The 27,542-nt window shown below is 41.3% G+C and overlaps 1 protein-coding gene across 1 annotated transcript in view; it reads left to right on the top strand.

Moving 5' to 3' along the window:
• The first annotated feature begins 6,690 nt into the window (after positions 1 to 6,690).
• Positions 6,691 to 27,542, top strand: part of LOC145397857 (uncharacterized) — a 34,333-nt gene continuing 13,481 nt past the window's right edge. The window contains exons 1-2 of the mRNA XM_080270893.1: positions 6,691 to 7,213; positions 18,674 to 18,858. Of these exons, the coding sequence (XP_080127019.1) occupies positions 6,997 to 7,213; positions 18,674 to 18,858 (402 nt within the window). The 5' untranslated portion in view covers positions 6,691 to 6,996. The remainder of the gene's footprint in view (positions 7,214 to 18,673; positions 18,859 to 27,542) is intronic.

Here is a 27,542-nt window from a genome sequence, read left to right as displayed (position 1 = left end):
AAAGGTACCGTAGTTGGTAAAAATGATAGCTGCAATAAACTGGACCTTTACCATTTATTCTGTATTGTATGATTAGTCTGGTTCATAATTTGGCATAATCATCAGTTGCAACACTCTCTTTCCAGAGTTAAACAAGAAAAGGACTTCTAGAAGAAACTCACACCTATGGGTGGTGGCCCTCCTCCAGAGCCAACACAGCCCAGTAAGGAAGTGGCTTCAGCTGCATCACTGATGACTCATGAGCTCATGATGGTTGACAGTGTATATATTGGTCATTCACTCAGTGGACGTCGCAGGGGAACCCATGTCTAATGTCACAACCAGTAATTCTCAGATTTTCAGTTGTGATTGGGTATTGGTACAAGTTAATACTTTATTATAGTAAAGTCATTTTATATGTATGCACTTCCAGAATACTATTACACTTCTTAATAGTGTATTCACACTGTGGTTATAAATTAATGGTTGTTTTTAACTAGTATTGTATATAGTCATGTGCATTTTCATTCTTTGTTTTATAGTTATATTCCTATTTTTTGCCATGTAACTACTGTAATACGGCCATTGATAAAGTAGGCAACAGGAATTTCATGGTCCGTTTTTTGTCATTGACTTGCTACTATTTTTTGGAACAAAAGATACCTATGGAAACATGGGGCTATGCTAAAGTCAACTTGAGTGAAGCACATTATTCCTGGAAATCCATAGCTAGTGAATGACAGATTGGCCTCCAGCGGCAACCACTTCGGCATCTTCAATATATATATATATATATATATATATATATATATATATATATATTCCTAAATGTTTGGCATTGTTGTTTTCTGAAAAGTTTCTTGTTAAGTCATTTGTACCTCCTTTCACTCATCTCCCCCAGGCCCAGCTCGCATACAACACCATGAATACTCCTATTTCTAGTTCTAATTTCTGACAGCCTTCCCTCTTTGCTTCCCTTTTATGCACTTCTTTGAACCTACACTCTAACATACCTTCCACTTCACTTGTAGTGTACCTCCAATGAGTCCTCTCCCCGAACACTCATACAGCACCATTACAACCCGCGTTTTATATTCTCTTCACAGTATTCGCACAGCTGCTCTAACAGATACTTCCCATTCAACTCTGTATTTCCTCTAATAGCACTTTTACTGGTCCCCCAACTACATCTTCCCCACCTTTGTTCACTTCCACTGCTCCACGGACAAGTGCCCAAGAGTCCAGTGGGTCAAGGAGGCTGGCTGAAGAATATGCTTCCTGTAACCAAAGGCAGGAGCAGCACCATGAATTAATGACTGCCTTAGTGAAGGAGGCTCATGAGGGGCAAAAAGAAAGAACACGAGGCAAAGATGTTAAAACATCAACAGAAAATGTCGATATTAGAAAAACAAAAGGAATTGCTGGACACAGGTTGAGGACATATGCTTGAATCATTCCATAAATTGCATTCATTTTTAGAAAGTGCTACTGCAGCACATAATCCCATGAGTAATTCATATGAGTAATTATTTTAATTTCCCTTTAAGGCCTTTTTTTGTGTGTGATTTATGGTTTCTTTTCAAAAACAAGTTCATATCTATCTGAAGAGTACACGAGTATATTTCATTATATGAAAACTAGGTTTACTGCAGATTAAAAAGAACTGAGTTTTTATTGGGCTAAATATTATTTTTTTACTAGTATATTTTGATAGTTCAGCTGTGCATGATTCCATTGAAGAATAGCTCTCATTTCCCAAATAACTTGTCTCAGGAATCAAGTGCCATGATAGTTGTAACTGTAGGGGTAGTCGCAACCCCAGGCTCATCTGAATGTGGACCTGGTGGACTGTAGGCTGAAGTTGCTCTTCTACAGCAGTTCACCATCCTTGTTTTAGGGGATAGGGAGGGATTTATTGTTAAGTCCATAATCTGGACAAACAGTTGCCCCTGCAGGACCTACCCATGCAGTGAATGAATATGTTCCATTAATGTATGGTTGTGCATGGGAATTGTCATCACAGGGATCAGTTGCCATTATCAATTTTCACAGTCTGTTTCTATATAACTGATTTACAAAAAGTCTGCATTGTAGTTTATGAGTGCATGTATGAGCATTATTTTCCTAACAGTATACACACAACATAGCTAAGCATTTTATTTCCTCCTCACTGATTCTTTGTTTAATAGGTGTGTGTGGATAGGATTTTGTTTTTTTCTATAAAAGTATTTTAATGTAAGTTTTTTTACTTAGCTTTTGAATACTCTTGTGTCATGGTTCAACTGTCATTTTCCTTTTTTACATGTTGAAAATTATAGTAATGGTTTATAATGTACATTAGGTTATACATGCATGTATCAGCATTGTTATATATTTTTTTCTTTAAATAAAGATCCTACTTATTTTTGCATTCAATCTTTTTCTTCCTATGAAACTGTCAGAATTGGGTGTCGATTGAGGTAACCTATGGCTAGTGGCCAAATGTTGAAAAATGATGTTTTTTGATTATCAGTATGATTACAGTCATACACATTATGTATAGGCCTAGGCCTATATATATATATATATATATATATATATATAATCATCATTAGCTGTTTGAGTGTTCGCTGCAGGACTGGCCTAGGCCTATGTATACTGTATATATATATATATATATATATATATATATATATATATATATATATATATATATATATATATATATATATATATATATAAATATATATATACATATACATGTATATAAATGTGTGTGTGTGTTTGTGACAGGAAACAATATGACAAGTCCAGGTCATCAGTACAGGTTTTGTCACAAACCTGCTAGGCTTAATTACTGTATGTAGCTACACTTTCAATAGAAGAACTGTTGGTAGTTCAAAATTTTGTCTACCAGTGGAGGAAACACATTTACATGGGAATTTGTGCATGTGGACTTAAAGCTTTTTGACCACTACTCTCAAACATGGATTTAGAGTAAAAGAAATTATCAATATTTTCAAGTGCCATGTGCAAAGCAGTTTGCATTGAGCAGTCAAACTGACACATGTGCAAAACGGCTTTCAATGATCAGTCATACTGACGTGAGATTACCATGTTTCAACATACAGTATCTTCCAAAAGAAACGGTCAGCAATATCTGCCCTACGTTGCTGACCTGCCTGGTTATTTTCTGTACTGATTTCGGATCCTCAAGAGCCAATGCACCAAATTTCTGTGGCTCATCAACAAGAAGGCAGTTCATTATATCTTTATCATGCAGAACCGCACAGGCTAAAATATATATACTGTGCGATTGCTAATTTGGTACGGATTGGCTTCGATAATACAGCAAACTAATACATATATTGTGCGATTCCTCATTTGGTACGGACTGGCTTCCATAGTACAGCAAACCTTCTTCCTGAGATCCCCAAAGTACGCTCTTAGTAAGTTTCTTGTTCGAGCATGGGAGGCATTGTAACGTTTTTCCGTATCAGTAGCAGGAGCCAAAAATGAAGTTAATAGAAAGGCAAGCATAGCTACTGTCACCTACAAGAAACCCTCTGTAATTACCTATCTCCAATATGGTAGTTAGTCTGCTTTTGGAAAAAAAAATCCTTGAATCATGTGCACTGCCTGCCCAATTCACTGCTAAACTGTAAATTTCATATTAGCATCACAGACACCCATTACATTCATGAGAAAAAAAAAACTTCCTACACCTATACAGCATTTAAAGTAGTTTTATTTTTTCCTTCTGTGACAAATTTTGGCCCCTCTGGTTGATACTAGAGTAAGTGCCCACTACAATAATTAAATAGATGTTGGAGAGCTCATTCTTGGAGACAAGCGTATTTTCTAGCCTCACAGTTAATTCTTTAAGTGGTCCTGCTCTGCTTAGATTTCGTACTTGGCTAGTAATAGTAATATTTGGTTGCATGCTAGGGCAAAAAATCGAGAGCAGGGAAGCTGTACTTGGCTACCCATGATGTGAGCTTCACGATGGTATTAATATTGAAAGTGCACTGTCAGATGAAGTATTGCCATATAAAAATGATGCAGGTAAACAGTAGATGTTACAATATGCCTTCAAATTATGCTTAGAAGGTTGTCTTATTCAAATATGTACGCCATTCGGGTGGAGGAGTTGTTGTTATGGTCGTACATTTTCATGGGTATCCACATATTCTTCAAATATAATAAATACTTCTTCCCGATGGTTATTTGTTGATCCATTGGTTAATCATTATTTTTTCTAATAAATGTGATTGCAACAATTTCGTCTTGCTTACATAACAGATAAAAATAACACTACTTTTTAACATCGGGAAGTCACCTTCGGGTGGGGGGGGCCTCCCGACGATACGCACACGAAGGTTCCAACAATTCATCGGGAAAACGATGACTAGTAATACAACCACACCATAACCTTCCCTCCCGAAGGTGATCGGGTCTGACTTGTAATATGGCCGTAAGAACGAGATGACCTAAATCCCCCCCCCTCTCTCTCTCTCTCTCTCTCTCGACGATTACTTTTGTTTCTTCCCTTTTTCTTCTTCCTTCTGTAATCCTCTTGTCTTTCTTTCCTCCCTTTTTCTTTCTTCCATAATAATCTCTCTCTCTCTCTCTCTCTCTCACAAACACACACACACACACACACTACAAACACGCAATCAGAACGGAACACAAAAAACAAACGTAAAGAATAAACTCAATTGTATATCTAGAGAGAGAGAAAAAATCCGGCTTCACAACTACTAAGCGTGAGAAATGACTAAGGTCTCTCTCTCTCTCTCTCTCTCTCTCTCTCTCTCAACGCTAGACTGGTTTGCTAAATTGTTCGTTTCTTTTCATTAATTTTTGTTCATGTTCTTTTTATATTCCTTTATGAGAGAGAGAGAGAGAGAGAGAGAGAGAGAGAGAGAGAGAGAGAGAGAGAGAGAGGCTTGGAGTGCCCTATGGTTGGCAGCTCGTCTGGGAATAAATACGAGAATAAGACAAGGATAGCCAAGAAAGCTCTCCTTGTGTCCTATACTTTCATCATCACCATACTCATAATAATGTATCATCACTAATATCAAAATAATAATAATAACAATGCTACTGCTGCTACTACTACTATTACTATTAATAATAATAATAATAATAATAATAATAATAATAATAATAATAATGTTGCTACTACCACTACTACTACACCCAATAATAATAATAATAATAATAATAATAATAATATTTTCGCCTCGTTTTCTTTGTGTACTTAGTTCTTGTCCCTCTTATTTCCTTCAGATTTAGTTTCTATTTCCTCTCCTTCCTCCCAACCTACATTCTTTCCTTCACTTCCTCGTTCCTCCATTCATTTTCATTTCTTCCTCTGTTCTCTCCTTTGCTACTTTTTCTCTCTCTTTTACTTCCCCCAGTCTCTCCTTCCCTCTCTCACCTTCCTCCTTTACTTCTTCCCTCTACCTCACCTCATCTCTCTCCCTCTTACCCCTACATCTCACCTCCCTCCCTCCTTACTTCTTCCCTCTCTCTCTCTCCTCCTCCCCTCCTCCTCCTCCCCCCCTTCAGAGGACGAGAAAGGGGGCGGAGTCAAGGTAGGGTCGCCAGATACCGCTACCGTGGCACCTTTAAAAAAAAAAAAAAAAAAAAAAAAGGGCGAAAAAACAGAACTTTACATCCTACTTGTAGTTCGTAAAAATTATCACTTTGACTTCCTCCTCGCGCTTCTATCTTTTACCTCCTCCACATACAAAAAAAATTGGGAAAAAATAATACAGATAAATGAAATAAATGCTGATTAATGCTAAAATTAAATGGTAAAGTGAGAGGGCTAGCGCGCGAGGCAGTGTTTTGGTGAGTTCTCGTTTTTTGTTTGTTTACACTTTTTCGCGGGGGAGACTAAGATAGACTCGTCCGTTCCGCCTCCAAGCCTGCTCTCTCGTGTTTGCCGAGGATTCTGCTTGAGAGAGAAAACGTGATGGTAACTTAAGCTGCGTGTTTGTTCTCCTCTCTCCCTCTCCCTACCTACCTACCAGTGTGTGTGTGCATGTGTGCGTCGCGTGCGTGTGTCTGTGTGTGCGATAGCGAGCCAGTGAGGGAGGAGTAACGGAGCGCGGGCCAATAGAGTTCCTCTCCCGGGAAGCCAATTATCCAATCAGAGTTGTCCTGGGTGGAGTGTCTGCGCGGAGGTGATTGGTGGAGAGAGGCTCAGGGGTAGTGGTGTTCATGCCAGCTAAGGGAGAGCCACGCTGGACATCACAGTAACAAGTTCACCTCGCCATCCATCGCGCCGCGCATAGGCCTCCACGAAAAAAAAAGGAAAAAAAAAATCTATTCCGAAAAAGGCAGGCACGAAGCAACAACAACACGACTCCTCCGACAGACGAACGAACGGAATTCTGAAACCTCGCCGAGATAATTGACTTTTTTTTCCTCCCCTCTCCCTTGGCTTGTTTACTGGTTAATTATTTTTTTTTCCCTGGTTCGATTCTTGTTTTGGTTTGTGCCGGCTGAGCGAGAAAGCAGCCAGCGCGTGTTTGTGTTTACCTCCACACCTCCGCTGCCTTCAGTCGTCTCCAGCTGGATATTCGTCAGGCCGTCTGAGGCAAATCACCCGCCCGTCAGAACGCGGGACTTATCGACGGCCAGAGACGGAACTATCGCCGGCCGCAACTAACGTGCGCCAGTGACTTCGGCTGCAGGACACGGACATATCTTCGGCCGCAGCTTGATGTGACGGAATCCTCGACAGCTGTGACGCACGAACACTCTGGTTACGGAATTATCTACGGTCGCAGGTACTGAATCATCTGCAGTAGCAACCCACGGAACACTGTAGCGGCGGGTTACGGCAATCTCTACTGTCTTAACAACGGGAACAACTAAGCCGCAGCCACGGAATCGTCTACGGCCGCCGCTGCAAGTTACGGCACAGTCTGGGGGCGTAACTTTGTGAGCTCCCTTCGGCCGCAGCGCCCCCCGTCAGCGCCCACCGGAGACAAGATAAACTGGGACACCAAACCCAACAAAGAGATGCTGGACCAGGAGTTACTAGCCAAGGGGGGCCTAGGGGACGCCCAACAACAGCCCCCTCCCCACCTCACCAACCCCTACTCCCAATTCCAACAGTACCAGCAGAGCATGGCCGGATACAACAACATGGGCTACGGATTTCCGGCTATGTACGCCCAGAACGGCTATGGTTACCCCCTGGCCGGCTACCCACACGCCGCGAGCCCGCCCACTGATGGTTAGTGCTGTGTTATGTTGATCTGAGTAGTGCTGTGTTAATTTTTGTGAGTAGTGTAGTTAGTGATGTTAATTTTGTGAATAGTGTGATTAGTCATACGTTAAGTTTGTGGTTAATGCTGTCTTAATTTTGTGAGTAGTGTAGTGTGCTGGTGAGTAGTGTTTGATGGTCGTGAGCAATACAAGTGACTGATAGTGTTCAAGTGAGTGCTGATAGTGTGGAGTGTAGTCTGATAGCGTTCGAGGTGTGGAGGTGAGTGCTGACAGTGTGGAATGTTGTCTGTAGTGAGGATGTGTGTGGTGATTAGGGTTCTGAGGTGTGGAAGAGACTGGTAACGTTCGAGGCGTGGCAGTAATGTTAATGGTGTGGAAATTGTAGTCTGGGGTGTGGGAGGTGTGCGGTTATTGTTTTAAGGTGTGGACGTGATTGTTGGTACTCTGAGATGTTTTAATGCATGGTAATAACGTCTTGAGAGGTGGAAATTCAATATAAATGGTGTTCTGCGGTGTGGATGTGAAAATTAACAGTGATTGGGGTGTGGGATGTGAATATTAAGTGTTTTAAGGTGTGGATGAATGCAAAACTGTCCTGATATGTGGAAGCGAATAACAATTGCGTTTTAAAATGTGAAAGTGATTGATAATATTGCTCTGAGTGTGGAAACGCATGGTGGTAGTGCTTGGTGTGGATGTTAACAGGGATAGCGCTTTACGGTGTGGAAGTGCATGACGGTAGTAATATGTAGGAGTGAGAGAGGAGTCTTTGGATAATTGGAAATATATTATGCAGTGTGGAGAAGGTGAGTGGCGGTTTTATAAGGTGTGGAAGTCAATGGTGGTATTATCCCAGGTGTGACAGGTATAGTGATAAGAGAGTCAGGTGTTACTGTTACCGCTGGACCTAATGATCTGTGGCGGCGGCAGGTGATGGCGTCAGGTATGTGAAAAGGAGTTGGAACGAGATTTTAATGTGTGAAAGACGCTGACGAAAATTTTTACGAAAGTGCATGCCGAGATTATTATTATTATTATGTAGAAAGTGAACTGTAATGTGATTTTTTTTAAAGAGTGCTTGAGTGAGGCGATGAGTTATTGGTGTGGAAGGAATTTTGATCAACATTAAAGGGATGGAAAGGAGTGGAGTAAACATTACAGGTGAAGAATATGAATGAGACTTGCGTTTGGTGGTAAGAACGCTAATATCCCCAACGCTACCTGTCTCGTTAGAAAAAAATCCTATATATATTGCTCTTACAGTCCATTTTTCTGTATCAATGCTTCACTCGCCAATCACGCCACTTCTACTTAGACAGCCGTAGTTCACTTATCTATTACGCTATCAGGATTTCTCGCTAGTTCATCACCCATAGCGCTAACGATATAAAAGGAGATACTGATTGTTTATATGCAGATGATCCATTGCGACAAGTGGAAAGGTTGGGTGAGAGAGAGAGAGAGAGAGAGAGACTGAATTCTTCACTTTCTCTAACGAACCCGAAACGTTTGAGAAAATAAAGAATTCAATCTCTCTCTCCCTCTCTCTAACATTTCCATAGTTCATACGTGGGTCAGGTTGACTGCGCCACCTTTCTGGAGTCCTGTAATGACCTCACCTTTGTCTGGGGTCACAATAGGTCACCAGCCATCAGGTCAACGATCCAACATTTAGTATGATTTGCTTATCAGTCAATTACGTTACATCTACTAAGGTCTTACTTGTCACCCTTATGTTATTTGCTTATCACCCTTTGTTATCTAGTTATCACCCTTTATGTTATTTGGTTATCACCCTTTATGTTATTTGGTTATCACCCTTTATGTTATTTGGTTATCACCCTTAGTTATCACCCTATGTTATTTTTTATCACCCTTTGTTTATCACCCTTTATGTTACTTGCTTATCACCCTTTATTAATTATTTATGAGACTTCGCCCTAATCACCACTGTCCGCAAATTGCCTAAAAACAATGGGATTATTATTATTATTATTATTATTATTATTTATTTATTTATTTTACTCATCTATCCAATTCCTATATAAGTGTAAAGGTACGATTGACATTCTGGCCCACAATCCCGTCGGTTAAGAAATCCCCCTAACATCTCTTACTTAGCGATTTATTTTTGAATGTGGCCGGCTAATATAATTTTGTACGTCATTTATGAGGAGTCTGATGATAGAATGGGTTATATACCAGAAGAGGTTAGTAAGATTATTATTATTATTATTATTATTATTATCAATACTATTATTATTATTATTATTATTATTATGTCCCTATGTACAGTACCCTCGTCTCCCCTCCCCCCCAAAAAAAAAGAATCTTACGACAGGAAATTGATCGTAAAATAAGTGTACGTGAATCCAGCGTGGCGTTGTGGGGGAGGGAGCGGGGATAGAACTTCCGTAACGCCTCTTTCCGTGCGATTTAGTCTCGTCACACCTTAACAATCTTCCTTTATGTTAATGACGCAACCTGAAGAAAAAAATAAGCTTAATATAGAAGCGAAGGTGAGGTGTAAGGTGGAAAACAAATCGCTCAGGGAAATGCGTTAAGAATCTCCGTCACAGCGGGTGGCGGCACGGCGGTCACGTCACCCCGCCGCCGTCACTGCCACCTCGCGCTCCTGGTTTTGTATCCTTAGCTCCTTTTTGTCAGCGATTTATTATGCCTATTACGCCTGATATTCCCTTTTACGTTATTGTAAGCTCGTAGTGCCTTTTTAGGAGCGAATTAATTTGTCTATTACATCCCGATATTCTCGTTTATGATTCCTAGCGTCCTCTTCTTATATATTTTACCCACTGACGGCCTAATGTCTTCCTTACCGTACATTATCTATATATATTTTTAGTACGAAAAGTATTTGCCTCTAACGTACAAAAGACTAAAATGGTGTAATGAGAAAAAAAATAAAAGAAACATAGCAAACAAAACCTTACTAAATCTTTAATGTTACATAAAATACAACACTTCACACCAACACTTCACACCAGCACTTCACACCAACACTTCACACCAGCACTTCACACCACCAACACTTCACACCAGCACTTCACACCTCCAACACTCATTCGGACACAACAAAGAAACCACCACCACAGTATACAAACAATACATACGTTCAGTGATGAATTATGCAAGCCCTGCCTGGGCTTCTAACCTCACCAAAACACACTACAACACACTACAGACCATACAGAACAAGGCCCTAAAAATAATCACAGGCTGCACAGCTACTACACCCACAGACCACCTACATCAAGAAACCAAAGTCCTCAAAGTCAAGGATCACTTAGACATGAGAGGCACCCAGTTTCTTGCTGCAGCCTCCACAAACCCACAACTTCCACTACAGTACATGGCAGCACATCCACCCACACCAAGGAACATCAAAACAACACCCAGCACACGATACCATACACAAATACTGTCATCTCTCCCCCCTCGCCCACCTCAGACCAGCTTCCAGAAGCATATCCACACTCAGATCACTCGCCGCTCCATTCAGTCACTTAAAGACAACACACAGCTGCATGCACGGCCTCCTGACATCCACCCTTCTGAATCCTATCTTCCTCGTGAGGACAGGGTCCACCTGGCCAGGCTGAGATGTGGGCACCATCCAGCCCTCTTAAGCTACCAGAAGAGGCTGGGTGACTCCGTCGCTGATGCCTGTCCAGGATGCAACACAGCACCCCATACTATTAAGCACATTATGGAAGACTGCATTGCACACAATCACCTACGCCAACAACACAACATACTCTTGAGAGCTCTGTGGGAAAGCCCGGTCTCGGTCATGGCCTTCCTAAGGGACTCGGGGCTGTTCGGCCAGACTGCCTAGGGAACAACTACTACTACTACCTCCAAAACTTCACACCAGCACTTCGCACCACCAACACTTTACACCACCAACACTTCACACCACCAGCACTTACACCACCAACCCTTCACACCAACACTTCACACCACCAACACTTCACACCACCAGCACTTACACCACCAACCCTTCACACCAACACTTCACACCACCAACCCTTCACACCAGCACTTCACATCAACCTCATCGACCAAGAATGTTTGTTCTGACTGCCGACAAGCTATTTTACTTAGATGAAGACGACTGCTGCCCAACCAAGGCTTTCACAGGGACAGTCAACAAAATAAATAAATAAATAAAAAAAATATGCACGCTGGGAATCGATGGTTGAAAAAATGAGAGAGTTTTGCAGACGCACACAAATTTATTAATCTACTGCCTCAAAAAAAAAAAAAAAAAAAAAATCATCATCCAATATGTGACGATTGAGGCGATTTCGAGTCCTATCAATTACCAAGGACAATATTTACACTTATAATCACAGGGCGCACAAATATCTCATTGCTTTGTCCGTCCATTACATTTTTCGTTGATTGTACAATATCGTAATTCCATTTTCATTACTTCCTTCATAATCTGTTTTAGGTTTTACGCACCCAAAATTCAAGGTATGGCTAAATTTTGTCTTTCCTCCTTTAAGCACCCGATTTTCAAGGTAGCGTAGCAGTTCCTCTCTTTCTCGTCAACTCCCTCGAGAATTAATTAGATTCACAAATTGTTGGCTTTGTTGTGGCTCTTACGCTCACCTGTACATGAACCCGGTTGACTGCAGGCCTACGTTGCCCTTCTGTAGTCCAAAATCGCGGGGCTGAGGGAGGTTTGTATAATCAGGCAGCCGACGCGAGATTATATTAGCGCCACCACGGGAAGGCGTTCATCTTCAGCCCCTACTCATACTGGAACTCGTATACCAATCCTCTCTCTCTCTCTCTCTCTCTCTCTCTCTCTCTCTCTCTCTCTCTCTCTCTCTCTCTCTCTCTCAATGAACTACGCCCACAGACTGCAAATGACATATAAATCATGCATCAGAACGCGGCACAACGAACCAAAACAAACGCCACTCCTCTCCCCTCAATGCAACCGACATAAGCTACCTACCTCCGTCCTGTCTGTCTCTCTCCCCCTCCCCCCCACACACCACCCCCCAAGGGTTCGCATCCTCGTGGCTATTATGGTAACGGAGTCATCATTACCATTATCCCCATTACGATAAGTGCATAATGGCCCCCCCCTCCCCTCCTCTCCCCCGGCCAGCCACTCACTCACCTCAAGTGCCCACGTGGTTGTGTTTACATTCGAATCAGCTGATCAGAGGAGCCACATGTTTTTCCGCGGATTTTTCACCACTATTACTACAGATGTTTGACCGGATTTAAGAGGATTTTTTCCCCACCCCTTGTAGTGGCTGTGTCTTTAGATCTACTTGCTGCTTCTGGCAAGGACTCTGCTGTTTTTGCGATCTGAGGAATTAATGTTTTTGCCTGCTGAAGAAACTAACTCGACTGCCTTACACTCTGATACCAGTCTCTCTCTCTCTCTCTCTCTCCCTCTCTCAAGCACGACTGGCCATGCAGATCAACACTGAAGATAAAGCTGCTGAACTTCTGTATACATTTAAAGTCATGTTGATAAATTTTCTCCCTCACTCTTTCGCGCTAAGGAGAGGCTGGCAAAGACTAACACCAATTTTCGTCAACTTTAAGAAAAAATATAAAAAACACTGGAACACGGGCGTCTCTTAACCCTCTCGTTGTCAGTGTCACTCTTTAGTAATTTCTTTAGTCTAAGGCCTATTTATTTTATGCCGCCTTCAGAAATCCTAATGCCGTCTTGAGTAATCCTAATGCCAACTTGAGTAATCCTAATGCCGTCTTGAGTAACCCTAATGCCAACTTGAGTAATCCTAATTCTGCCATAGTTTTGCTACTTAAATTAAAACGAGAAACTTCATTTAGTGAAGGGGTGATGTATAAATTCAAGCGGTTTATTATTATTATTATTATTATTATTACTACTACTACTACTACTACTACTACTACTACTGCTACTACTACTACTACTACTACAACTACTACTACAAATACTAGTACTACTTACTACTACTACTACCAGGCGAATTTATTTAGGTAATGGCGTCCACTCCCCATCCTTCCAAGGGTCAATCTGTACCCAGCCAGGCACTCCGCGCCGACGCACTTCCACGGTCGTTTTTTTTTTCTTTCTTTCTTTGTCTTTCTTTTTTCTTTTTTTCTCTAAACAGGCCCCCTCATAGCTCAAGGAAATATCGCCAGGTAGCTCTACAATACCTTCAACCAGATAATGTGCTAGAGTATTTTCATTTCCTCTCTGTCATTTACTTTCATCGTTCGCCTTCATGTCTATCTATCTACCTATCTATTTAGTTATCTATCGCAATTCTCACGTTATTTCATCTGTCTGTACTGCACTAATTACTATCTACCCGATTCATTCTAATATATATATTTTTTCATCTGTTTATCTTCCTTTTGTCTCTCGTTCTTTTGTTCTGTCATCTCTCATCCGCCACCTTCTTTTGTTCACCAGTGTTCACTATCTTTAGGTATTGTTCTTACGTTCGATCTCTGCTGGCTCCGTTCACGTTCTTTCCTCTACGTTCGATCCATGTCCTATCTTCTACTTGGCCTCACGTTCTCCGTCGATCGTTCCTACTTCCCCTGCTCTCCCTCACGTTCTCTCCCTCCTACTTTCTCCACTCTCCCTCACGTTCTTTCCCTCCTACTTTCCCCACTCTCCCTCACGTTCTTTCCCTCCTACTTTCCCCACTCTCCCTCACGTTCTTTCCCTCCTACCTTCTCCACTCTCCCTCACGTTCTCTCCCTCCTACTTTCTCCATTCTCCCTTACATTCTCCCCCTTACATTCCCTTTTTCCCTTACGTTCAACAATCGCTCCTTCTTTCTCTACTCTCCCTACGTTCTCTCCCTTGCGACACGTTCTCTCCTTCCTACTTTCTCCACTCTCCCTCACGTTCTCTCCTTCCTACTTTCTCCACTCTCCCTCACGTTCTCTCCTTCCTACTTTCTCCACTCTCCCTTACATTCTCCCCCCTACATTCCCTTTTCCCCTTACGTTCAACAATCGCTCCTTCTTTCTCTACTCTCCCTATGTTCTCTCCCTTGCGACTCTTTTTACGTTCTGTAGTCTACGCTGTCTTTACGTTCTTCTTGACGGCCTTGGTTACGTTCCCTATGCATACCTACGTTCTCTCTTCTATTGTACTATTATATCACTTATTTATTATTATTATTATTATTTTATTATTATTATTATTATTCCTACGTCCAGACGATTTTAATCATCTCATGAAAGGCCTCTACTGGTGGAAGGGTTTGACAAGATTCAATAATGCCTTTTTACACGATACCTTTACAATTATTCATACTATTTACAGACGATTTTCTTCAGCTACCGAAAACCTACTATACTCCTTTTACTCTAACCTGGCCTAGATTTTCGTCCTTCAGTAGCTTATATCCTGCAGACCAGTGACAGAAAAAGACAATGTTTCGACTCTACATCCTCTCCACGGCACTTCTTCGTGACTAGCGCCATATTCCAGTGTTAATCTATCGTTACAACTAAGCATGCAAGATGGAAAGATAATAATTTTACAACCTATTTCCCGCAGCTCAGTAGTAGAAAAAAAAAAATTCTTCGACTCCTTCCCTTGCACTTCTTCGTGACTAGCGCCATATTCCAGTGTTAATCCATCGTTACGGCTCAGCATGCAAGATGGAGATGGCAATTTTACGCCCAGTTAAAGTGAATAGAGTATAGACAAAATTTCCTAAGCCCCGAGGACGAAAACGGAGATACGGCATCGTAACTTAAAGGCAGTGTCGGAAGTGGCGTGACAAGCTTCGCAACACCTCTTCTTTAGCGACTTATTCTCCACATTACACCTTAACATTTTCTTGTATGTTTAATATATCGTTTTAATATCGACATAGCCTGAATTAATGATACAAGAGGGTACTGAGGGATAATGAACTAAGTCGCTAAGGATAATGAGCTAAGTAATCCCCAAACTCACTTAGAATAAAAAAAAAAAAAAAAACAGCTGGGACAGGCTAAATCGCTAAGAAAGAGGAGCTAAGTAACCCCCAAAGCCACGCAGAATTAAAAAAAATAATCCAGCTGGGACACAGGCTAAAGCTCTAAGGAAGAGGAGCAAGTTAATCCCCAAACCCGCTTAAAAAAAAAAAAAAAAAAAAATCGCGCCGACACATGATGCCTATATAAATCGCTAAGGAAGAGGAGCTAAGTAATCCCCAAAGCCTCTCCGAATATGACCCAAAAAAGAAAGAAAAAAATCGAACTAGGTCATACGCTGGTTTTTACGACGGATTCTGGGAAGTGTCGGAGTCGGGGGCTAATTCGCTAACGAAGAGAAGCTAAGAAATACCCCAAGTCACTCAGAATACGACCGAAAAAAATCACAGCTAGGACATGCCTTTTTTTTTAATTATTATTTTATTATTATTTTTTTTTTACGACGGATTCTGGGAAGTGTCGGAGTTGCGAGGACAGATTTGCGAGATCGTAAGTGCAATGTTCCGCGGCGACCGATTTGGCTCCGCGCGTTGTCACAATTACCGATAAGGTTGATATGGACTTTTTGTGTGTTTATTTTGTGGCTTATTTCTTTATTTATTATTAGTTTTTCAATACTTGCCTCCGTGGTTATTTCAGGGTGTGGGAATTTAGCTCGTTTATTTAGTTATTTTATTTATTAATTTTTGATAAGTTGCGTGGATCAATTTCTATCTCCAGTTTATGTTCAGTTTTTTTTAGTTTTTTTTTTATGGGGGTATGGTTTATATTCAACTTCTATCGTGTTTTAATTTTGTTTTTTTGACCAGGTATATTTCAGTCTCGTGATTTAGTCCATGGTTTATGTGATTTAGCTCGTGGTTTATGTCCAAATCTTATCACACTTATATTTGTTACTTATTTCACCTGTTGGCCTGTGATTTTTTGGTGATTTATGTCCTGTTTTATTGTCTCAGTTTTATTTCTGGGTAGATAATTCAATGACGTGATTTCTCTACGGGTTATTTTTACAACTTATCGTCCCTCTGTTATTTTCCTGCTTGGTAATTTTCGCGTTGTGTGTGTGTGTGTGTGTGTGTGTGTGTGTGTGTGTGTGTGTGTGTGTGTTTTAATAATTTCTCTACGGTTTATTTTGCGGGTTTATTTTTATGCTTATCATCGTTTTCAGTATATTTCCATTTATGCTAAAATTTTACCTTATTTCAATATATTTTTTTCACATGGTTTATTTTAGGGCTTATTTTCCTGCTTAACACTGATTGCTTTTAAATATAGTCCCTTTCATGTCCACCATTTATTAATTTTTCAGTTTTAATTATACTTCACTTATTGTTTTTTAAGTTTTCTTTTTTGGGGGGTACCTTTCAAGCCCAAGTTTCATCTCATAAAGTATATTTCCATTTTCGTTAAACCTTTATCGTGTTTTATTAATTTTTTTCAAGTGGTTTATTTTTTAGTTAATTTTATGCATAACTTTTGTCGTTTTTAATTTACTTACGTTTATGAGCAACTTTTTCACTTTCAATATTTTTTTTTTTACATGGTTTATTTTGGGACTTAGTTTCATGCTTAACTTTCCTCGTTTTTACTATATATCCGTTTATGCTCAAGTTTTACTGCGTTTCATGATATATCTCTTTTTTACGATCTATTTTGTGATATTCATGGCCGACATTCATCGTTTTTGATATATTTCTGTTTATGTTTAAGTTTTACCGTTTTTCATTTTTTTGTTTTTCCCGTGATTAATCTGGGTTATTTTTAAACTTCCCTCACTTTTTATATATTTCTCCTTATGTTTAATGTTTACCCTGTGTCTGTATTTTTTTTTTTCCATATGATCGATTTTGGGTTATTGTTTTCTTAGTTCACTTTCACTGTTTTTAATATATTTCTGTTTATGCCTAAATCTATCTATCTTTTTTTTTTTTTTTTGCACGTGTTTTTATTTGGACGCTTGTTTGCATACTTAACTTTTGTCGATTTTCATATATTTTCGTTTATGAAAAAAAAAAAAAAAAAAAAAAAGTCTAGGGCCCAGGAGCAAGCTTCATTCTGCCTCAATCCAGTGCCGTATTTTTTTGTATTTATTTTCTATTATTTCAATAGATCGTTTCTAAGCTGAATGAAATTTTTTGGAGGTAGCACGAATAAATCAGTGAACTGCATCATCGGACTGAAAGGACTGATGAGCGTCGTCGTACTGAAGGGGTTAAGTAGGCCCATTTTGCTGAGTATAAGCTGTTTTTATTTTCGAGTGGCTAATTCTCTGCTTTTTGGTACGATATATTATAACGGCGCTGTTTATATTTCCGTTTTTTTTTTTATTTCTAGTGTTTCATCTGATTTATTTATTTTTCAAAATTTACTATCTTTTTCCACTGCAGTTTATATCCAAATTTTTATTATAATTTGGTTTTAATCATTCTTCTGCGAGGTTTACATAAATTTTGCAGGTACGGTTGGCCTGTTGTTTTTGGTGTATATAAGCATATATTCGATAATTTTTGCATTTTTCACCACACACTACATGCAGCATTATTTGTGTGTGTGTGTGTGTGTGTGTGTGTGTGTGTGTGTGTGTGTGTGTGTGTTTTAACTTATACAGCTTAATTTCCAGACATTTTTTTACTGTGAAAATTTAGTTAGTAACACAATGAATCCGGATGACGTCCTTTTCGTAATTTTTAGTTTCATATAAATAAATTTTAGTAATATCCTATGCGTGTAGCCTTATCATATTTTTTTTTTCTGTGCTTTATAATATCTATCAGTGAACAATATTTCCAGAACTTTATATATGTATTTATTTCTAGATATTTTCAGCTACGTTTATGCTCATGATTTTTAGCGTTACAATTTATTCTTAAAAATTCCCAAATGTCAACATTTTTCATTGCTATACTTTTTTTTTTTTTTTACATTTTCAATTAAGCTCAGTCACGATTTTTTTTGAACGTTTTTGTGGTTTATATTCAACGTTTCGATATTTTTCTTTGGTGATTTATATTCAGGTTTTCTGTATTTTTCCGTAATATTTTAACGTTTTTATTTATTTGTATATTTATTTACTTATTTACATTTTTGGCGTGAGAAAATTCAAATTGTTGGCATTATTCTACTTTTTTTTTTTTTTTTCGTTTTTGATATTTTGGGGTGGCCTGTTTTTAATATACTGTAAGTCTTCTGCTCTGTATTTTTTTATTTTTTTTTATAATTTATTTATTTACTTTTTGGTGTGAGGAAATCGGACCATTGATGTAAGCCTGCAATCAGAATTAGACTTCAGTACGATGGCAATTTTCCTCTCTCTCTCTCTCTCTCTCAAGCAGGTCTTAATATCATTTCAAGCCAATACGATAAGTTATACAATAAGTTCCGTATCTTCCTCCTGTCTCCCCCACCCTCTCCCTCCCCACCCACTTGTATCTCCCTCCTGTCTCTCCCACCCCTTCTCTCACCACCCCACCACCTCTTGCAGTGACGGAGAAGACAGAGGGCGGTGAGGTGAGAGTGACAGCAAAAGGGAAGAAGGTCCGCAAACCCCGCACCATCTATTCGTCCCTCCAGCTTCAGCAACTCAATAAGATGTTCCAACGCACTCAGTACCTCGCCTTACCGGAGCGAGCTGAACTGGCCGCCAAGCTGGGTCTCACGCAAACACAGGTGGGTGAAGACAGGTGTATTTTGTGGGTGTAGATGGGGTGAGGGTGTGGGTGTAGTTGGGTGGAGATGAGGTGAGGGTGTGGGTGAAGATCGTAGGGGTTCGTGATGAGAGAGATGATGGTATATCGCCAAGTTGGGTCTCACGCAAACACAAGTGGGTGAAGAGAGGTGTATATTATGGGTGTACAGGGGTTAGGGTGTGGGTGTAGAGGGATGAGGGTGTGGGTGTAGATGTAGGTGGGTGAGGGTGTGGGGACAGAATGGGTAAGGGTAGCGGTGAGATGGAAAAGGTTTGTGACGAGAAAGATGAAGGTATTTTGAAAAGTTTAGTCTCACGCATACACAGCTGGGTGAAGAGGCGTGTATTTTGAGGGTGTAGGTGAGGTAAAGGTGTGGATGGGGATATGGAAAAGGAAGGGTGAATCTCCGGGTGTCGATAACTATGATTCTCGTCCAACTGGGTCTCAAGCAAGTTTACGTGATTGACGATGGGTGTTTCTGCGGGTGTAGAGGGGTGGGAGTGTGGGTGTAAATGGTGAGTAATGAATCTCTTAGTGAATATGGATGGCTATGATTCTGTGCCTAACGGGGTGTCACTAACATATGAATCTTTACGGGTGAAATTAAGAGTTCCAGTTGATTAGGACGACCACACAGTTTCTAGCTGCCTTCTCGTAAGAGGTGTGGGGAAGACAAGAGGTTGGCAAAGGGACAGGACACACACACACACACACACACACACACACACACACACACACACACACACAATGACCTGATCGTGACTACACAGCACTCATAACTTACTGATCGCGACAAAAATACTCTACCTTTGATCCTTCCTGATTTACCACTCCGATTAGGCATTCCTGCTTTGATCGCTACTAATATACCGCTGGGAGCCACGGAGACCCAGTGTTTACCGTGTTCGTCTTACGGTCTGCGTGTGCCATAAATCTGGGGCAGAAAATATAAGCCTTTGCGGACATTCGAAGTAGGTTTGTGCTATCCTCTTTTCAATCTAACTTGGCCTACAATTGCCACCTTCACTTTGAATGCCGAGTTGTAACAATAGATTAGCGCTAGAATATGACGCCGGCCGTGGAAGAAGTGATATGGAAAGGATCTAGAACTGTAGCTCTCTCTCTCTCTCTCTCTCTCTCTCTCTCTCTCTCTAAGCTGCAGAAGGACGAAAATTTGGGCCAAGTCGAGGTGAAAGCACTATATATTTGCAACCTCGTCTGTTCGCGTCGCTAGCTTAATACAAACACACTATTTCGCAAACACAATGGGCACAACATTTCCACTTACACTCCCCTCATTATACTCATTACACTTTCGTCATTACACTCATTTCATTACACTTATCTCTCGAATTGTGGAACCTCACATGGATGGGTGAAGAAAATATTATCCCCTCACATTACGAAATTTACTCTCCTTCATATACTGAGATGCAATTTACTATCTTCTTGTGCTGTCGGTATACGAACTCTTAAATAGTATATATAAATCATCATCATCATCATCACCATCACCTCTTTTTTTACCTAAGGATGGGGTCAGTCGTGATGGGTACGTGACAGATGGTGGATGAGATGGTAGGTGGGGTGGTGGTAGATGGTATATGGAGTGGTGGTAGCTGGTAGATGGGGTGGCGGTATGTGGTAGATAGTGGTGGTAGCTGGTATATGGTAGATGGAGTGGTGGTAGGTGGGGTAGTGGTAGATAGTACAGTTCATAGAGCAAGGACAAAACTTTATAGAGGGAGCTACTAACCTTCTGAGGCTCTTGGTTCCAGGGGCAGGGACTGTGGTATCTATTCTACGAGACTGAAAAGGCTAGTAAAGCAGAGGGTTGATTGGACACACCACCTTACAGCCCATAAAGACTAACCTTGAGGGGTAGCGGTGAGCCCTGAGGGGGGGAGGGGGTGGGGATAGGAGAGGGGAGGTTGGGAAGGGGGTGGGGAGAGGAGGGGTTGGGAGGGGAAGGAGAGAGAGGGATGATGGGTGGGAGAAAGGATGGATGGAGAGAGGGAAACGAGAGGAGGGAAGGAATGGGACACAGGAGAGGCTGGGAGAAGGGTGGCGGATGGGAGAGGGGATGTGGGGAGGAAATAAATAAATAAATAAATAAATAAATAAAACATACAATAACCTAAATATAGACTACCTCGTATTAAAGTGGCTTCAGAATTAAATATCAATAAATAAAGATAAAATACAATATAGTAAATAATCTGGACGTCCTCATACTGAAGTGCTCCCAGAATAAACAAATAAATAAATAAAATAAAAATATCCAATTAACTAAATCTACACGTCCACGTACTGAAGTGACTCCCGAAAAATATATATAAAAATAAAAAAATAAAAAATCCATACTTCCTCGAGCTGAAGTGACTCCCGGAAAATAAACAATACATAAATAAGTCAAGATAAAAATAAACAAAACAACGCAGTAAACCAAATCTAACACATCCTCGTACTGAAGTGGTTGCCGACGCCTGACTCAGCACCATATCAGCGCGACTTAAATGACTCCCAACCGGATTCGCAGAGTCGTGTGGGCGGATCCGGATTTGGCCAAGCTGTTTACTGCTGCCAAATTTAGCGGGAAGAGGGGGGTCGTTAATGAGTAGGGATAGAAGAGGAGGGGTCGCTAATGGATAGGGATGGATGTAACGTTACTGAATAGGGATGGAAATGACCGGGAAGAGGGGTTGTTAATGAGTAGGGATGGAGGTGGTTGTGGGGAGAGGGGTTATTTATGACTAGGGATGGCTGTGGGGGAGAGGGTCGTTACTGAGTAGGGATGGAAATGGCTGGGTATTCGTATGTGGAGGCCAGCGTTTACCAGGTGCGTCATAGGGGAAGAACACACGTGGACAGGTGTGCACAGAGAGATAATTAACACATCTAAGACAAGATCTGAGGATGGATAAATATGATTCACTTGATAGATGACCAGATTAGAAAGTCAGATACTAGAAAACAGATTAGATGGAGAGATTAGAAAGATAGATACAAAGCAATGAGATATACAGCGAATAGATAAATGGATAGACAGGTTTCACACTCCTTATTCGACTATGCTCTCTCTCTATATATATATAATTTTAAAATATTTGAACAACCTTGAGGGGTTTTCTCGAAATTTGTGTCTATATTTTTGCTTTATTCATTTATTTATTTATATATATTTATTTTGTAACTTAATAAGCTCTTGAGTTAGATGCCTGGAATATTGATTGAAAAGTAGATACTTTTTTTTTTTTTTTAACTCGCTATTTTATTTTATTGTGGTTTTCTTTTTACCCTGAAGCTGTGTGTGTGTGTGTGTGTGTGTGTGTGTGTGTGTGTGTGTGTGTGTCTCAGAACTCGTTTATGCCTGTGGGGTGACCTGTGTGTGCGTGTGTTCGTACGAAGGTGTATGTGGGTTGACCTGTGTGCGTGTCTGGAAGTATGTGCGTATCTTGGGTATACAGGTGTGTGTGTGTGTGTGTGTGTGTGTGTGTGTGTGTGTGTGTGTGTGTGTGTGTGTGTATTTCTCAGTCAGTGACTGTATGATTATCAGTTATATTTAGAACATCAGTGTGTATTGTGTGCGTAATTGTTCATGTGGGTGTGTGTTCCAATATGTTTCTGGAAGTTGAGTGTACACGTGTGGAAGGTAATTACTGTGTGTGTGTGTGTGTGTGTGTGTGTGTGTGTACCGAGCAAGCCGCCTTAGGGAAGCAGCTACTACCACCACCACCCTGACACCATCCATCTTGTAGTGCCACTTTCACCACAACTACCACCATCCACCACCACAATCCCACAACTACCACCTGACACCACAACTACCTCTGCAGAACTATAACTACCACCACCACCACACCACAACTTTTACTACTACAACCACCACCAACACAACTACCTTCACCACCACACCACAACCATAACTACCACCATCACCACCACACCACAACCATAACTACCACCACCACCACCACCACCACCATAGCACAACCATAAATACCACCACACCACACCACAGCTACCAACATAACTACCAATACCAACACACATTAGCACTACCCTACCACAACCACAACCACCACCACCACCACAACCACCGCAACTACCACCGTCTCCACTATCCACCACAATCCACCACAACCTCTGCTACCACATGAAATTCAACGTCATCAATATTATGAACATCTGTCTGTCTGTATGTGTGTCAGTCCATCTCAGGTATACTTGTATTGGAGAGTAACGGCCTGATGTAAACTCTTTCTCATGCTGGCGAAGGAGCAACATACTTTAACAATACTTTCAACATCACGCTCAACCGCAATCCGACACACATATTCAACATCATCACCATTCTCAACATACTAAGCAACATCGTATTCAACATTATTCTCAACATCACAGACCACATAATCAACATCACCAACATCAACATTATTCACATCACAGGCCACATAGTATTAAACATCATTTTTAACAAACTATCTGACATCGTATTTAACATTAATCTCAATATCATAAACCACATTATACTCAACATTATTCTCAGCTGGCAACATCGCATTCAACATCATCATTATTCTCAACATCACCAGCACCATTCCCAACATCTCAGTCATCATCACCACCATCATTCTCAACCTGCTGATCAACATCATCCTCAACACTATTCTCAACATCATCTCATTCATCACCACCACCATCATTCTCAGGCTGCTAATCAACATCATCACCAACACTATTCTCAACATCATTCCCAACATCACTTTCACCACCACCACCATCATTCTCAGCCTGCTAATCAACATCATCATCAGCATTATTCTCAACCTCCCACCACGCAAACAGCCCTTGGACACGAACCCCACCTCAAAGACTTAAGCGCTTATTTCCTTGGCCTAAGACAGGGTAGATGGGGAGAAGAAAGGGAGGGTGGGGGAGAGGGAGGGGAAGATGAATGGAGGGAGAGGATGAGGGAGGGGAAGAAGAAAGGGGGGAGAGGTCCAGTGAAGGAGGAAGGGTGAGACTGGAGGGGGATGATTAGAGGAGGGTGCAGGGTTGAAGGAAGATGGGGGAGGTCCAGAGAGGGAGAGAGCAGAGAGGAAGGATGAGATTGGAGGAAAAGTAGAGGACTGGAGGGGGTGAGGGAGAAGCGAGGAGGGAAAGGAGAATTGGAGAGGAAAGGGGGAGAGAAAAGAAAGATACGAGAGAGGGAGTGGATGGAAGAAGAGTGAGAAGACAGAGGGAATGGGAGGAACGGATTAGCAGGGTTGAAGAAGTGGAGGGGGATGGACAGAGATGAGACAGAGAAGGGAGAAGGAGAGGGGGAGAGGGGGAAATGGAAAGACAGGGGGCAGGGGGGAAAGAAATGAGGAAAGAGAAGAAGGACAAGGAGAAGGGGGACTGAAGCAAAGTGGGAAGGAAACGAAGGATAAGTGGGAGGAGGAGAAGGTAAAGGGGGCGAAGAGGACAAGAAAAGGGGAGCGAGAGGGAGGTCGATTAACCGTAAGGGGGGAGGGGGATTTAGAGAGGGGGGTCGTCTTGGGTTCATTATTTTCAGCGTTATTAGTGTATGGAGCTGGATAATTGATGAGGGCTATTAGGGCTGTGTTTTATCGCCACAGTAATTCGGTGATGAAATTTGGGGTGAGGGGCAGGGAGGGGGAGGGGGAAAGTGAGTACGGAGAGAAAAGAGGAGGGAGATGGGGGTAAAGGAGGGGTGTACGGAGAGAAAAGAGGGGAAAAGAGAGGTGAGAGAGTACGGAGAGAAAAGAGGGGAAAAGAGAGGTGGGAGAGTACGAGAGAATGAAAAGAGAGAGAGGTGAGGGAGGGGGGGGATATGGGAAGAAAAGAGAACATGGTAAGGGAGAGGATGAAAGGCAGGGGAAGAGGAAGAGAGTAAGGGAGAAATGAGGAGAGGGAAGAGGGAGTGAGAAGATAGGTAGGTACAGACGCGGTGGGGGTGAAGAAGAGTAAGGGAAAAGGAAAGGGAGAGGGGACAGGAAAAATGAAAGGAGGGAGCGAAGAATTAAAAAGCAAGCAAGCAGCAACAGGCTTATTGCTGCTTTCGAGGCTGTGAATATGACTGTCCTCTATTTTATGAGTGGATGGTAATGTATGATAGTATATTATGGAATGACGAAAGTGCATGACATTGAGTGGCTGAGTAAAGAAGACCAAAGACCGTATTCTAGCGGGTTAAGGACGCTCCCCTAACACCTCTTCCGAAGCGAATTATTTTGCTTACTACACCTTGCTATGCTCTTCTGTGTTACCGTATTTAAATAATATGATCATCGCCATATTCCGCATAAAAAAAAAAAACTTACAAAACTCTATCAGCCAGCCGTATCTAAAAATAAATCGCTAAGGAAGAAGTGTCACGGAGCCTCCTTAGACTAAATAACGGGCCCAAAAGCGAGGCAAGAGAATATGTATAAATTTTTCACTTTAACTTGGCCCAGATTTTCGTCCTTTCATCTGCTATTTCACGCAGCTCACTGGCAGATTAACTGTATACTGTCTCTCCAATCTTCCATAGCACTTCTTCGTGACCAGCACCATGTTCTAGCGTTCATCTCTTGCTACATGTCCGCAAACTCGAGAAATGACAATTTTCGGTTAGGTTAAAATTGACAAAATAGTGATTCAGTGTATGAGTGGATGGTTGGAAGAGGGAGAAGACCATGAACGACGTGGATTATTTACGAGGGAGGGTGGAGTGCCGTGGAGCGTAGGGGCAATGCAGGAGTGGATGATGATGATGAAAACGATGATGATGATGACAGTTCATTTAAGTTTTCATCTCTTCGGTGTCTAATAATTTGGTAACAAAAGATGAAAGGAGATGACGTAATAATAATAATAATAATAACGATGATTTTGTCTTCGTCTCTTCGGCGTCTAGTAATTTAATAAAAGAAAACAAGGATAATAATAATAATAATAATAATAATAATAATAATAATAATAATAATAATAACAGTAATAATTTTTCACGTCTTCACCTCTTCAGCGTCTAATAATTTAATAATAGAAAACACCTTGGGAGGGCAGGGACCACCTTGAGGGAAGCCTCCTGACTTCTAAATGTATTCTTTTCTTTGCCTCAGACCTCATTAACCTTTCTTCCTTCCCACAAACCCACAAACACCTCCATCCCTTACCACCTTTACCTCCACCCTACCTACCTACCTTTTGTTCTCTCTCTCTCTCTCACACACACACACACACACACACACACACACACACACACACACATTTTCAAAACTAACACCTTCACTCCCTTAACTCCTTCGCCTCAACAGTTTAACTCCATCTAATGCCAAACAACTACATGAAATTGAGAACTATTTAGAGGCAAAGTGTAAACAAGCTCTCTCTCTCTCTCTCTCTCGTCTTCACCTATTTATTCCCAAAACTAACATATTCTCTCCATCCCTCCCCCTTTCCACCTCTCACCCATTCATCCCACAAAACCAACACCTCCCCTTTTCCTTCCCTCCCTCCCTCCCCCTTTTCCTTCCTTCCCTCCCTCCCTCCCTCCCCCTTTTCCTTCCCTCCCTCCCTCCCTCTCTATGCCCTGTCTTGTTCACTGCCCATTTATTTTTTTCACTTATTTCCACCGAGATCTTCATTACCTTTCCAGCCCACCCACCCACCTTCTCCTCCCCTCCCCCTCCCTCCCATTTCCCTCGCCCCCTACCCACCCCCTCCCTCTAATGAATTGTGAACCCCTGTCGCCTGATGGGGGGATGGGGAGGGAGGGGGGCTGGGAATATTTGGGTTGGGGTATTTGGTCTTTTGGAAAAAAGGATAGAAAATGGATAGGCTGAAATAAATGGGGTTAGAATCTGTTATATCAGAGGACGAAGAGTGGACAGAGTTGGGTTAGATGGGGTTAGATATCTTAGTGTGATCGCAAAGGGAGAAAGATAACAAGTGGATAGGGTTAGGCGAGATGGGACTGAATCTTAGTATACTGTAATCTCAATGGAAGAAGGATAGGAAGAGAACAGGACTGGGTTAGATGAGGTTAGAGTCTTGCTGGTGTGGTCTCAAGGATAGGAGGTGGATAGGACTGGATTACCGTGGAAAGGTGGATAGGATTAGACAAATGTTGAACGTGGGGGTAGATGGAATGAATATGTTAAAGACTGAAGTGGATGTGGGAACTGTGTGGAAAGGTGGACAGATTAGACAGGTTATGTGGAACGTAGGAACAGATGGAATGCAAGTGGAAAATGCTGAACTGGATTGGGAACTTTTTTTTTTTTTTTTTTTTTCAAGGAAGAAGGAACCAAAGGCCAGATGCCCGAAAAATTGTTCCCTCCAAGAAAAAGCAAAAACAAGAACTGTGTGGTCTTGAGGGTGAGATGCAGACCGGAATGGAATAAGAAGTTCTGCATGGAAAACTAAAAACTATATATCCACGACTAACAGTACGAACCTACAACAATACATAAAATTAATTAAGCTTTCAGTTGGCAAATAATCAAAATCGTCGTCAAATGCTTATACGGGGAATATCATGGCAACGGAAGTGAAAGAAAAATGGTTAGCGTGATTTACAGCTGAAAATGACAAAACACAAAATAGCAAGGAAAAGGAATGTTCAGTGATTTACAGCTGAAAACACCAATCCACATAATAACATGGAAAATG

Source organism: Coenobita brevimanus, chromosome 5 (assembly GCF_032717465.1).
Source record: "Coenobita brevimanus isolate Jiangsu-jjx chromosome 5, ASM3271746v2, whole genome shotgun sequence".
NCBI classification, from domain to species: domain Eukaryota; kingdom Metazoa; phylum Arthropoda; class Malacostraca; order Decapoda; family Coenobitidae; genus Coenobita; species Coenobita brevimanus.
The sequence above is the reverse complement of the archived record's forward strand: the minus strand, read 5'-3'. Positions and strand labels throughout refer to the sequence as shown.